At 39.2% G+C, this 15081-nt stretch overlaps 1 protein-coding gene across 1 annotated transcript in view; it reads right to left on the reverse strand.

The window, feature by feature from the left end:
* ANKS1B (ankyrin repeat and sterile alpha motif domain containing 1B) overlaps window positions 1–15081 on the reverse strand; it is a 1816017-nt gene that overhangs the window by 488172 nt on the left and 1312764 nt on the right. Inside the window, exon 16 of the mRNA XM_042781827.1 lies at window positions 4571–4669. Coding sequence (XP_042637761.1) covers window positions 4571–4669 — 99 coding nt within the window. The remainder of the gene's footprint in view (window positions 1–4570; window positions 4670–15081) is intronic.

Below are 15081 nucleotides of genomic sequence, written 5' to 3' on the forward strand. Positions count from 1 at the left end.
GCAGCTGCTCACAGTAGACTCCACCATGGAGCTGATTACCAGTCTCATCATGGGGAATACTACATCCAGCTGGCCAGCCACTCAACCAGGCCCAGCCAAGTTGACACACAAACTTAACCACCACAGGCCATGTGAAGAACACAGGTGAAAAAGCTATGTAAAAATAGAAGCAGATATTGGACTGATATGTTGAAAGTCAAGGAATGCCAAGGAATGTAGGCAACCACCAGAAGCCAGGAAGAAGCAAAGAGGATTCTCGCAAAGAGCCTTTAGAGGTAACCTGGCCTTGGTGACACCCTGATTTTGAATGTCTAGCCCCTAGATCTGTGAGAGAATAAACTGTTGTTTTGAATCACCCAATTTGTGTTAATTTGTCACTGAAGCCCTAGAAAATGAATACAAACTCTAAAGTTGTCCTGTTGGCAAGTGTTATTTTTTTTGTATTACAAACTTCTAGGTAAATCTAGAGGCCCTGGGTGGCACAAACAGTTAAGTGCTTGACTGGCTGAAAGGGTAGTATTTTGAACCCACTCAGAAGTGCCTTAAGGAGCTCTGGTGGCATAGTGGATAAGGGACTTGACTGCTAACTGGAAGGTCAGTGGTTTAAACCCACCAGCTGCTTCATGGAAGGAAGACTGGGTGATCTACTTCTGTAAAGATTTATAGCAGCCTGGGAAACACAATGGGGGTCGCTGTGAGTCAGAAACCACTCGATGGCAGTGAGGTTTTTTTTTTTGTTAATTTTATTTTCCCAGAGGTGCCTTGGAAGACAAGCCTGGTGATCTGCTTCCAAAAGTTTACAGCCTTGAAAACCCTATGGAGCAGTTTTACTCTGCACTTGTCAGGTTGCCAAAAGTTGGAAATGATGTGACAACTAATAGCAACAACAATAACAGATAAATCTAATACTAAGTGTGGTCCACAGTAATCTTATGAGTCTGAATATTTAGTTGGACATAAGAAGACCTGTTCTTGTCCATTGCATCAATTTGTAGAAATGTTGTCCTAAATACTAATATCCTTTGCACACCTGGAGTAAAATTCCTGGGAAGTATATTAAGGCTGGGGTCAGAGGTAGGCAGGCCCAGAGCTTGGAGGCTGTTTTTTGCTTGGCCATGGCTCTATATTAAGGCCAGGGCCTAAAGTAGGCAGGCTTGGGGCTTGGAGGCTGCTTTTTGTTTGAGGACAGTTCTACATTAAGGCCAGGGACCAAAGTAGGTGGGCCTGGGACTGGGGGCTGCTTTTCACTTGGGTGTGTCTCTATATTAAGGCAGGGGCCTGAGGTAGGCAGGTGCAGAAGGGTTAGGAACAACTAAGGGAGAAAAACTTGTCTGTCAGTTTGTAGTCCTGCGGTTTGTTGTCCTGTGGTTGCTATGAAGCTGGAGGCTATGCCACCGTGTTGCAAAATACCCATGGTGGGCAAGTTTCAGTGGAGCTTCTGGGCTAAGACAGACTAAGAGAAGGAAGAAGCCATCCACTTCTCAAACAATTGGCCAGTGAAAACCTTATGAATAGCAGTGAAACATGGTCTGAAAACTTTTTGAATAGCCCTGAAACATTGTCCAATATAGTGCCAGAAGATGAGGCCATAATGTCAGAAGGTATTCAAAATTTGACTGTGGGAAAGCTGACTCCTCAGAGTAGAGACAACTTTAATGATATGGATAGAATAAAACTTTTGGGACCTCCATTTGCTGATGTGGCATGATTCAAAATGAGTAGAAACAGATGCAAACATCCATTAATAATTGGAACATAGAATGTACGAAGTATGAATCTAGGAAAACTGGAAGTTGTAAAAAATGAAATGGAACGCATAAAGTTCGATATCCTAGGCCTTAGTAAGCTGAAAAGGACTGGTTTTGGCCATTTTGAATCAGACAACTATATGATCTACTATGCTGGGAATGACAAATTAAAGAGGAATGGTGTGGCATTCATCATCATAATGACTGTTTCAAGATCTGTCCAAAGTACAATGCTGTCAATGATAGGATAATATCCACATACCTACAAGGAAGTTAATACTATTATTATTCAAATTTATATATACAAACCATCAAAGGCAAAGATTAGGAAACTGAAGATTTCTACAAACTTGTGCAGTCTGAAATTGACTGGACATGCAATGATGTGTTATCACTGGTGACTTGAATGAAAAAGTTGGAAACAAAGAAGAGTTACCCTTGGAGACAGAAGTAACACTGGATATTTCATGACAGAATTTTGCAAGACCAATGACTTATTCATTGCAAATAATTTTTTTTCAACAACACAAGCAATGACTATACACATGGAATTCACCAGATGGAATACACAAGAATCAGATTGACTACATCTGTGGCAAGAGGCGACAGAGAAATTCAATATCTTTGGTCAAAACAAGGCAAAGAGTTGATTGTGGAACACACCGCCAACTGCTCATATACATGTTCAAGTTGGAGTTGAAGACAATTAAAACAAGTCAATGAGAGCCAAAATATGACCTGGATAATATCCCTCCTGAATTTAGAGACTGTTTAAAGAATAGATTTGATGCATTGAACACCAGTGACCAAAAACCAGAGGAATTGTGGGATGACATCAATAACATCGTCCATGAAGAAAGAGGTCATTAAAAACACAAGAAAGAAAGAAAAGACCAAAATGTATGTCAGAAGAGACTCTGAAAGTTGCTCGAGTGGAGAGTACCTAAGCAAATTGAAGAAATGACAAGATAAAAGAGCTGAACAGAAGATTTCAAAGAGCAGCTCAAGCAGAAAAAGACAATTACTATAATGAAATGTGCAAAGACTGGAGTTAGAAAACCAAAAGAGAAGAACACTCTTGGCATTTCTCAAGCTGAAAGAACTGAGGAAAACATTTAAGCCTTGATTTGCAACATTGAAAGATTTTATAGGCAAAATATTGATGACTCAGGAAGCATCAAAAGAAGATAGAAGGAATACACAGAGTCACTATACCAAAAAGAATTGGTCGATGTTCATCCATATCAGGAGGTGACATATGATCAAGAACTAATGGTATTGAAGGAAAAAGTTGAAGCTGCATTGAAGGAATTGGTGAGGAATAAGGCCCAGGAATTGATGGAGTACCCACTGAGATGTTTCAACAAATGGATGTCCTGTTGGAGGCACTCACTCGGTTATGCCAAGAGATATGGAAGACAGCTACCTGGCCAGTTCACTGGAAGAGATCCATATTTTACCCATTCCAAAGAAAGGTGATCCCACAGAATGTGGAAATTATCAAAAAATATCATTAATATCACATACAAGTAAAATCTTACTGAAGATAATTCAAAAATGGTTGTAGCAGTATATTGACAGAGAATTTCCAGAAATGCAAGCTGGATTCAGAAGAGGATGTGGAACGAGGGATATTGCTGATGTCAGATGGACCTTAGCTGAAAGCAAAGAATACTAGAAAGATGTTTGCTTATGTTTTTATTGACTATGTAAAAGCATTTGATTATGTGGATGATAACAAATTGTGGATAACATTGAGAAGAATGGGAATTCCATTCAATCAAGTACCCTTGATTGTATTCATGAAACTGTACATAGATCAGGAGGCTGTTGTTCCTACAGAACAAGGGGATACTGCATGCTTCAAAATCAATAAGGGAGTGTGTCAAGGTTGTATCCTTTCACCATACATATTCAATTTGTATGTTGAGGAAATAATCTGAGAAGCTGGATTATATGAAGAAGAATGTGGCATCAGGATTGGAGGAAGACTCATTAACAACCTGTGATACACAGATGACACGACTTTCTTTGCTGAAAGTGAGGATGACTTGAAACACTTACTGATGAAGATTAAAGACTACAGTCTTCAGTATGGATTACACCTCAATATAAAGAAAACAAAAATCCTCACAACTGGTCCATTAAACAGCTTCATGGTGGATGGAGAAAAGATTGAAGTTGCAAGGATTTCATATTACTTGGTTCTGTAATCAACACCAATGGAAGCAGCAGTCAAGACATCACACGATGTATTGCATTGGTCAAATCTGCTGTGAAAGACCTTTTTCAAGTGATGAAGAGCAAAGATGGTCTTCTTGAAGACTAAGGTGCACCTTGGTCTATTTTCAATTGCCTCCTATGCATGTGAGAGCTGGACAATGAATAAGGAGGACCGAATAAGAATCAATGCTTTTGAGTTGTGGTGTTAGAGAAGAATGCTAAGAGTTCCATGGTCTGCTAAAAGGACTAACATATCTATCCTGCAAGAAATGCAGCTGGAATGCTCCTTGGAAGTGAGAATGGGCAGACTTCCTCTCTCCTACTTTGGTCATGTTGTCAGAAGGAACCATTCCCCGGGGAAGGATATCATGCTTGGTAAAGTGGAGGGTCAATGAAGAAGGGGAAGGGTCTTGCTCAACGAGATGGACAGACACAGTGGCTGCAATGATGGGCTCAGGTATAGCAAGGATTGTGAGGCTGGCACAAGACCAGGCAGTGTTTTGTTCTTCTGTTCATAGGGTTGCTATGAGTCGGAGACAACTCGACGGCATCTAACAACAACAACATATTTAGAGCTAGGGTACTAAATCACTGCTTACCTTTGGAAGGAGCTGGATTGCCTGTAGAATTCTTTGTCTGTGCCCAGAATTAAGGATTCCAATTTCCAACAAATCCTGATCTTCCATAACATTGCTTCCCTGAAACAAAGCCAGAAATGTTACATGTTAATTCAGTAATTTTTACTATAGGTAAATAACAAGACTTTATTTAACACACACACACACACACAATACACAACACAACAAAAAATCAGCATGTGATTTGATTTTCCTAAACAAAGATAAAGAATTATTGTAACAGAATCGGTCACTTATGTGACTGATTTGAAGGCTCCAGGAAAGTTTACCTTTTCTCACAAATATCTCTATGACTTACTATTTATGGTTGGATTATCTACATTGGAAATTCACTCCTGTGACTTAAAACTCTATTCCTATAAAAATATAGACACTCCTAGGAACAGTTTTGTGGTGCAGTTAACTACTTAGTATGGCTCATCTAGCCATCGTCTGCCTTTGTGACTCCCACCAAATGACTGAGTGGGACTATGTAAATGCAAGGTTCTTTTGGCCCACCAAGGGGATTAGACAGCTTGCTAATAATGTGAATAAGGAACACAGTGCTCTTGTAGGGGTGGGGCCGTGGAAATAAGGTGTATGAAATCTTAAGGTGAGGATTGGTCATTTGGTCATTTTGCTTGGCTTAAAATGAATCCTCCCAGAAGCAGAAGGAAGGATCTCACTACTGTCAAGATGGAGAAGCAGGAGTGGAGTATGTGCCATGATTCCTGCACTGGGACAATGGCAGAGAGACCAGTAGAAAGACTAGCAGAGAGACAGTGGCAACAACTGAGAGACCTACATGAGATGTAGTGGCGGACTTGATGGCCCATGGGGCCAGAAAGCTGAGTGTCTTTGTGCAGGAGCCTTGCTGGCAGAGTGGGGTGCCCCTAGGCATACATTTTGGCAGAGCTGAAAGAGATTTGTAACACTTGCCATAGCTGGGCAGATGCCAGGCTGAGAGGCCAAAAGCCAGAGAGTAGCATGGCTGGGGCATGGCTAGGGGGAAGCTGTCCTGATTAAAGAATTGTATCTTGAGTGTTCCTGTACCTAAATTGTAATCTGTTGCTTATAAACCCCATAAGTGTGAGTATTATCTGTGAGTTCTGTGTAGCCACTGCAATGAATTATCTAACCCAGCAGAGAAGTAGTGAGTGCTGGCTGTGGGAGGGACAGTTGGTGTCAGAATTGTTAAAGAGGTTGGAGGGTGGTGGCATGTGTGACTTTCACCTCATAGGAATCACCCTTGGGCTGCTGATGGTGGTTGTGTGTCCTCCTTCTGAATTTTGAGGTGGTCAGGAGATGCTGCTCCCATGCCCATTTTGCAAGTTGTCATTTAGGATTATCAGTGCCTAAGCATTTGACTGCTCACCAGAAGGCTGGCAGTTTAACCCCACCAGCCACTCCTCGGAAGGAAGGTTGGGCAATCTACTTCTGCAGTGATACTACCTTGGAAACCCAAGGAGGGATTGTTATGAGTTGAAATCGAATTGATGGCAGTGAGTTATACTTTAATGAAGGACCTCTGGTGGTGTAGTAGTTAAGGCATTTGGCTGTTAACCAAAAGTGGTTTGAACCCACCAGCTGCCTCATGGAGGAAAGATAAAGCAGTCTGCTTCTATAAAGATTTACAGCCTTGGAAACTCAACAGAGGTCACTATGAGTCAGAATTGACTCGATGGCTGTAAGTTTGGTTTTGGTTATACTTTAATATGAATTAATTGATCAGTTTTTGTTTTCCCCTGAAAAGGCATCTTTGAGGGGGGATGATATAAAAATTGAAGTACGAAAGTGAGAGTTCATAATGAATTTAAAGATATTGCATGCAAGACTCTTGATCTGGATGTAGGGATGGAACAATGAGTAAGATGCAGGTCCCTGCCCACAGCTGTCTTTATTTCTTCCAATTTAGCTGGGGAAATGGGTTATTCAAAGGCAATTAGAGTGCTGTGAATGTGCTATGATGATGACAGCTGCTTAGGAGCCTGGAGAAGATCTGCAAAAGGTTTTCAGAGGAGATAAAGTCTCCTCAGATACCTGGAGGATGCTTAGGACTTAGCACCCGAAAGGGTAAGAGCAAAAGGGGAAATAGCATGCAATGATGACCTGTGGGTGAGAGACACAGTGCACTTGGAAGCATCCAGTTCTGGGATAAGCTGGAGAGAGAAGTAAAAGTTAGGGCTAGAAAGACATTGTACACTATGCTGAGAAATTTATACTTCATCCTGAGCCTAATGGGCAGCCACAGACAGGTTTTAAGAAAAGGAGTTACATGATGAGTTTCCAAATTTGGAAAGACCATTTTGGCTTCTGTAACTCAGTCTTAGTTTCCTCAACTTGAAATTGATGTAGTTGAGCCAGAGGATTGCTAAGGATCAACCCAGTCCTGAAATCCTCTGATTCCAATGATTTTTGCATTTGGCTGCTAACCAGAAGGTCAGCATGCAAACCCACCAGCTGCTCTGCAGAAGGAAGATGGAGCGATCTGCTTCCGTAAAGATTTACAGCCTTGGAAACTCAATAGGAGTTGCTGTGAGTTAGAGTTGACTCAAGGTAGTGAGTTTGGGTTTTGATTTGATTAATATCCTCATGCAGAAATTTATAGATTGCTTATTTTGTTCCCAAACTTTAGTCTCTCTGAGTTTCTAACCTAGATTTTCCCTTTAAATTGAGGGCTTTCTAGAGAAGCTCAAAAATTCAGATTACTATTTTTTTCTTGACAAATCAAACTGTCCTATCAATGTAATATAACACAATATTAATGTAATGTAACACAAAAATACTTTAAAATTACAGAATACCTATTTATGGAGAATGATGCATATTGATGGACATTCAGAGCAAAAGTGAATGAATTGGGAAAGGTAACCCTAGGGGCATGTAGACCATGGGAAAGCTACTGAAGTCGTTTGAGAGATGCAGTGGGCTTGGGTTAAGGTAGTAGCTGTGGGAGTTAGAATGAAGCAGATGGCTTTGAAAGCTATCAAGAAGTTTGACTTGATGATTGAATGTAAGAAATGAAGAAGAAATGCAGAATACACACAGGTTCCAAGCTTGGACAATGGGGTGGATCTTGATGCCTTTTCCTGAGATAATAAAGGAGAAGAAAAAGGCAGATCTAGTGCGAGCAAAGGGAGACTAATGTCATTCCCTGGACAGGGACAAAATAGTTGACCGCAAACAATTAATATCAGGCTACATTACGAATGGACAATTCAACTTAGAAGGATTAAAGCCATTATTATGGTACCATAGCCAGAGATTTAAAATGGCCATTTAGTGGACAAAAACATTCCACTTACTCATAGTATCACTCTTATGCTAAGCTACACCGGCTGTCTCAGAGGAAGCCGAATGATCCAGGTACATAGCAGCATGATAATGAAAAGCCTAATGAAAAACAAATAAATCCAGCTTGGCAATATGCCACAGGAAACATTGCTCTCAAAAAATTACTCACTGCACGCAGCAGAGCACAGCTGAGAATATAAATGATTTCATTTTGAGAAAGCATTATTATTTTCAGATATGGATTATTGTGGCATGTGCTAGGCATGTGATATCATTCTGATTTTTATTCTTTGAGGAGCTTTCCAAAAGGAGTCATTAATTTAAAAAAAAAAATCCATCTTTGCGTTGGAGTCTTATCAGGTTAGAATCTTACCAGGTTTTGCAAACACTAAACTACCAATCCATAACTTCAGCTACTGTAAAACCTAGGAACTGGTTTCTTTGTACAAACACAAAACATACCATATTCCATAGTCTTGTTAATGACTATAAGTAATTCTGAAAATTTGATTTCAGTGTTTGAATCCTGAAATTATTTGAACAATTAAATCTTTTCTGAGCACACTCACTTGTCTAAGCCACCAATATAATGTCTTCTTTCTGTTCAATAAGGGAGGATTTTTTTGAAGATTTGTAAGAAAGTTAGACATTTCTAAAGAAGTACTTAAGGACATACCATCATATTCTCTTTGAGACAAATTCCCTAGCATTCAGTATAACTATTGACTTGATGGCAGTGAGTTTGTTTTTTTTGGTAAATGAATGAAAATTATAAGAAGCAAAAGGCAAAATTCTGAGAATGTGCTCCAGGGGAAAAGGTACTAATTGTGCAGATATAAATAAAAGGATTTGTTCTCCCTAAGGAGGCACGCTACTAGAATTTGTCTATTTTCTTTCTGCAATACCAAAAATATCCCAGTATTATCATCTAGCCAGTCTTTCATCAAAGCACAACTGGGCTTGGAGTCTAAAGTCCTGTGTTTGGGCCTAGCTGGATAAACATGGCTGAAGCATATAGGCTTTCTAGGCCTTACTGTCCTCACCCATAAAATCAGGCAGTTTAACAAATAACCATTCAGTTCTAAAATGCTATGATTTCATATACAACTCTTGACTGGTATCATTATGTATAATCACACAGATTGTATATTTTGCATATTTTAAAACTGCATTTTAATGGTTCAGAACTTATAAGCTTAGGTTACCTTTAAGATGTGATTATATATAAATTGAAGAATGGATTTTTATTGTTGTTTTTGACAAACAAATTTAAGTAGTGAAAATTTATAAAATTTTTTATTAAAGGAAATTATGTTATTGTTGCTGTTAGTTGTTGTTGAGTCAGTCCTGACTCACGGGGACCCATGTGTGCACAGGAGAACTGCTTCATGGACTTTTCCAGGCTGTGACCTTTCAGAAGCACATCAGTAGGTCTGTCTTAAGTGCCTCTGGGAGGGTTCAAACTGCCAACCTTTGGGCTAGTAGCTGAGTGCTTAACCATCTTCACAATCCAGGAACTGTAAAGGATATTACAGAATACCTTGTTTTTAGACTATTATGGATTCCTATTGCTTTTCAGAGATAAATCCAATGTTTCAAACCTTACAACTTTCTAACCATTTCTTTTGCACTTGGGTAAGAGTTGCTCCATCAAAGACAACTAAGATTCCCATTCTTCCTGGGAGCTAGGATTTCTTCTCACAATATCATTTGCCTTCTCTAAATGTTAGGGAATCTCGTCTTAACTCTGTTTTTTCCACAATAAAAGCTGAACATGAATTCTAGTTATCTGCCTTCTCCATCCGTTTCTCACATGCTGCCAGATCAATGGCATTTGGAGCGAGCTGTAATTATGTCCATCTTCTGCTTAGCCACATTCTGATGCATTCTTCACCTTCTCACCTCCCCAGTAGATGTTTTTTCCTACTTCCTCATCTCCCATTTACTCTCCAACTCACAGAAATAAGCTTGTAACCCCCTCTCCCTGTTACTTCATAACATTTCTCTACCAATGTGGAGAATGACCTCTCTATTGCCAAATTTAGTTGATATTTTTCAATCCTGATTTTATTGGATCCTTTGACTACTTTTGACCCTTTAAACTCTTCCCCTTTTTTTTTTTGAAGCTATCCCTTACCTTTGCTTTTATAACATCACTCACCACTCTCTACTGGCATTTCTTTTTCTCTCTGCTCTATCCTTCTTACTCTCTTTTTCTTGGTCTTCTTCAAAGTGATTTTCTTCAGCACTTGTCTTCATTCTCCTGTTCTTATTTTACAACTTCCTATATATAGTTGAAAGGAGCTCTGGTGGTGTAATGCCTAAGACATTTGACTGCGAACCAGAAGGCTGGCGGTTCAAACCCACTAGCCATTCCTCAGAAGGAAGTTTGGACAATCTACTTCCATAGTGATACCACCTAAGAAACCCAAAGGGGGCCGCTATGAGTCGGAATTGACTTGACGGCAGTGAGTTTGATTTTTTTTTTTTTTTTTTCTGGTTTATATATAAACCCACTGCCCTTGAGTTGGATCCGACTCATAGCGACCCCTCCTTGGATTTCTGAGGTGGTATCACTTCGGAAGTAGACTGCCCAACCTTCCTTTCAAGAAGTGGCTGGTGGGTGTGAACCGCCAGGCTTCTGGTTAGCAGTCAAATGACTTAGGCACTATGCCACCAGAGCTCCCTGGTTTATATAGAGTTGATCCAAAATCTTTGGTGTAAGCATTCCTCCCAAAGTCCAGAAACATTATGGAACTGAGGCTGTGGCATCTCCACCTGGAAAGCCATAAGTTGCATATATTCAAAATTAAACTTATCATCCCACCTAATCCATATGCTTTCTCATGGACCCTCAGTCCTAGTTAATACTGGCAGTATAATCAATTGTTGTGGTAGTTAACGTTGTGTGTCAACTTGGCTGGGCCATGGTTTTGAGTGGCATGGCAGCTGTTTATAGTTATCCCCCATGATGAGACTGGATGTGGTATAATCAACTCCAAGGTGGAATCTGCTGTGAACAGCTAATCAGTTGCCTTTGTGGTGTGACCTGTTTCCAGTGTTTATGGAGAAGCTTTGAGAAAGGTCTCTAGCTTTCTGGATCATCTTGGACCACACTGTCTGCTGATCTTGGGATTGTTCCTGGACTGGAACTAGTGGCCTGCTGTGTTGCCTGCTGATCTCGGGACTGTGCCATTTTATCTGGCTATCTCAGGTATGTCAACCTCAGCAGCCTGCACCTGTACCTGCACCTGCATGAGTTAGAAGAAGCCTCCAGCTTCTTCAGTTAGAAGAAGCCTCCAGTTCCAGTGGGCCTGGAACAAGAGGCAGAAGGTCGAGGCCTAAGGTTGAGAACAGATTTTTTTTTTTTTTTTTCCAGAATTGGAAAAGTCAATTTTCAAATTCATACAGAAATGGTAAATAGCATTATATATACTGTGGTGCAATAACAGTGGTAACAATTATTTACAAGTGGATATATAGCTAGACAAGCAAGGTAAACAGGTGTGAGAAGGTGAATGGGACTATATCCCAAAATATTTATAGATTTGACAGAGGCTATTTTTATATATGTGCTTATATGTGTTACAAAGATATCCATGCATATAGTAGAGTGTACAGGGGGTAGAGCTGTGAAAACTTCTAAGCCATAGGCAACACCTTGAGGGAATGAGTCACTGGATTTGAGGGCTCAGGATCATAGTCCCTGGGGACATCAAGGTCAACTGGTATAAATGGTCCATAAAGACAATGCTGTATATTCTACTTTGGTGAATAGTGACTGGGGTTTTAAACGACTATGAGTGGCCATTTAAGGTGGAACTACTGGTCTCTCCCTGTCTGGAGTAAAGAAGAGTGAAGAAAATCAAAGATGCAAGGAAGCAATTATCTAAAGGACTAGTGGACCATGGGACCCCCAGCCTCCATGACCCCGAGACCAGAAGAATTAGAGGGTGCTTAGCTATCACTGCTAACCACCCTGAAAGGGATTACAACAGGAGGTCCTACTAGATATGGTAGGAGAAAAATGTAGAACAAAATTCAAAATCATAAAAAAGAACAGGCATACTGGTCTTATAGAGACTGGTGCAATCCCCAAGACTATGGCCCTTAGATACACTTCAAGCCTGGAACTGAACTAATCCTTACAGCTCAACTTTCAGCCAAACAATAAACAGGCCGAAAAGGTGAACAATAACACCAGGAAGGTATGCACCCTTTAGAACAATTACCATGAGATCAGAAGGGCAGCCTTTGCCTAGGGATGAAGCTCAGAAGGCAGGAAGGGATAGGAAAGAAGGACAATGGAGAACAGTAAACACAGGGAGGAAGTGAGAAAAGTACTGTTACATCGTGGGGATTGCAATCAATGTCACAAAACAAAATGTGTATGAACTGTTGAAAGGAAAACCAATTTCCTCTGTAAACTTTCACCAGAACTGTAATAAAAAGTTAAAAAAAGATTCATACAGAACTGCAAGGGTTCCAAAATAGCCAAAGCAATCTTGGAAAAGGAGAACAAAGTAGGAGGACTCACACTTCCCAGGCTCAAAACTTCCTACAAAGCCATGACAATTACAACAGTTGCACACTGGTATATAATAATGGGCACGTGCACCAATGGAATAGACTTGAGAGTCCAGAAATACAACTATAGCCAATTGATTTTCAAAAAGGGTGCCAAGTCCATTAAATGAGGGAAGAATAGTCTCTTCAATAAATGGTGCACAACTAGATCTCTATAAGCAAAAGAATGAAGTTGAACCCTTACCTGACATCATATATAAAAATTAATTAAAAACGGAACAATGACCTAAATATAAGAGTTAAAATCATAAAACTTTTAGAAGATAATGTGGGGTTAAAGTTCAGGATCCAGTTTTTGACAATAGATTCTTACATTTGACACAAAATGCACAAGCAACAACAGACAAAATAAATCAATGGGACTTCAAAGAAATGAAAACTTTGGAACAATGTAATGATCTATCACGAAAGAGACACCTACAGAATGGGAGAAAATATTTGATAACCATATATCTGATAAAGTTTAATATCCAGAATATATAGAGAATTATAATTCAACAATAAAAAGACAGTACACACTGTTCTACACTATTTTTTTTGCCTGGAATCTCTGTTCCCAATGAGTGCTTCTTTGTCTGCTGGCAATTCCTAATTCTCCAAATGCCAATGAAGGGTCACCACATTGAAGAACTCTACCCCAAATTCTCCCCTGAGGAGGTAGGCATCTCTTCTATGCTTCCACTATATCTTGCACATATTTTCATAAGAGCAACTGTTACACTGAATTGTAATTTGGGTCAGTCTCCCTCATTAGCCTATGAGCTTCTTAGGAGTGGGGTGTATCTAGTTCCTTGCAAATTCCTGCCCCAAAAGGAGGCACTCAGTAAAAATTTCCAAGAATGAATCATGACCTTCAATATTCTCAAAAATCTGACCTCATATACTTTTTCCATTATTGACTTACATATCACTCCAGATGAATAGTGATGTTCCTAATCTACTCTCCATTTCCCCATTCTAATTCCTCAACTCCACCTGTAGTTCTCCAAAGCCTGCTTAATTGCTACTTCTAAAGTCTTTCCAAGCCTTTTGATCAAAGCTTTCCTTCTTCTATATCTTTTTAGGTCCCACCCCCTATCATGTCATTAAGAGATTTTTGCATTGACCCATGTCACTTTAGTTTTGTATATTTCACTGTACATATATTTCAATAAAATAGATTTAAAAAAGAGATTTTTGCCTTGTGCTTTAATTGCTTCTCTGTCTTATCCCTATTACCTACTTGCAAGCAATTTAGGTTACTCTTATTTATTTTTAAAGCTGTTACCATTTATTATTAAAGATTTATTGACTTGCAATAAGTACTGTGAGGAATTGCAGATATTAGGATAAAATTCATAGGAAAGTCTTTACAAATATAGTTTTTTTTACAAATATATATATATGTATATAAAATATAGTCTTTAAAATATAATATGTATAATATTGCAGTATATTAATATATATAACATTTTGTCAAGGATTTCATTTTACTTGGATCCACAACCAATGCCCATGGAAGCAGCAGTCAAGAGATCAAATGACATAGTGCATTGGGCAAATTTCTTGCAAAAGATCTCTTTAAAATGTTAAAAAGCAACATGTCACTTTGAGGACTAAGGTGTACCTGACCTAAGCCATGGTATTTTCAATTGCCTCATATTAATGCAAAAGTCTGATAATGAATAAAGAACAAAGAAGAAGCAATGCATTTCAATTACAGTGTTGGTGAAGAATGTTGAATGTATCATGGACTGCCAGAGAACAAACAAATCTGACTTTGAAGTACAGCCAGAATGGGCCTTAGAAGCAAGGGTGGTAAGACTTCCTCTCACATACTTTGGACATGTTATTGGGAGGGACCAGCCCCTGAAGGACATTGTGCTTGGTAAAGTAGACAGTCAGCAAAAAAGAAGACCATTAATGAGATGGATTGACAGTGGCTGCAACAACAGCTCAAATACATCAATCGTGAGGATGGTGCGGGACTGGGCAGTGCTTTGTTCTATTGTATACAGGGTTGCTATGAGTTGGAACCTACTTGATGGCATCTAACAGCAACAAAATATAAATTTATGTAACTCTACTGTGTTATAGGAACACTGAAACATAGGACTATGTAATACAGATATGCTAAATGTTTTTCTTTTTTAAAAAATTTTTTAAAATTGTGCTTTAGGTGCAAGTTTACAGAGTAGATTTAGTTTTACATCCAACATTTCATTTGGTTTCACTCCTCAATTACCATCCCCACCCTAACCCTCTATCCTCCCCTCCCTGCCCGGTAACCGCCGCCTCTCTATGCCCCTCATAGTTATGCACTCCTGTGTGTCCTGCATTTCTTCCATGAAATATGCTTTTTTTTTTTTTTTTAATCAAGGGAACCAGAAACTCACAACCTCTGGCCCATGTGAGAAATCATTTTAAGTATGCTAAATGGAAGTCAAACTATAATCTGAGGTTGTCTTGGTGAGTATGAAAATATATATCCCTATTTTATATATATATAAAATATAGTCTTTAAAAATATAATATGTATAATATTGCAATATATTAATATATATTAATTAAGTGCCCTTCTGTTCTGGTTACCTAGTGCTGCTCTGACAAGAATATACCACAAATGGGATAGC

Source organism: Orycteropus afer, unplaced genomic scaffold, assembly GCF_000298275.1.
Source record: "Orycteropus afer afer isolate SDZICR_OR568_19922 unplaced genomic scaffold, OryAfe1.0 scaffold00177, whole genome shotgun sequence".
NCBI lineage: Eukaryota > Metazoa > Chordata > Mammalia > Tubulidentata > Orycteropodidae > Orycteropus > Orycteropus afer.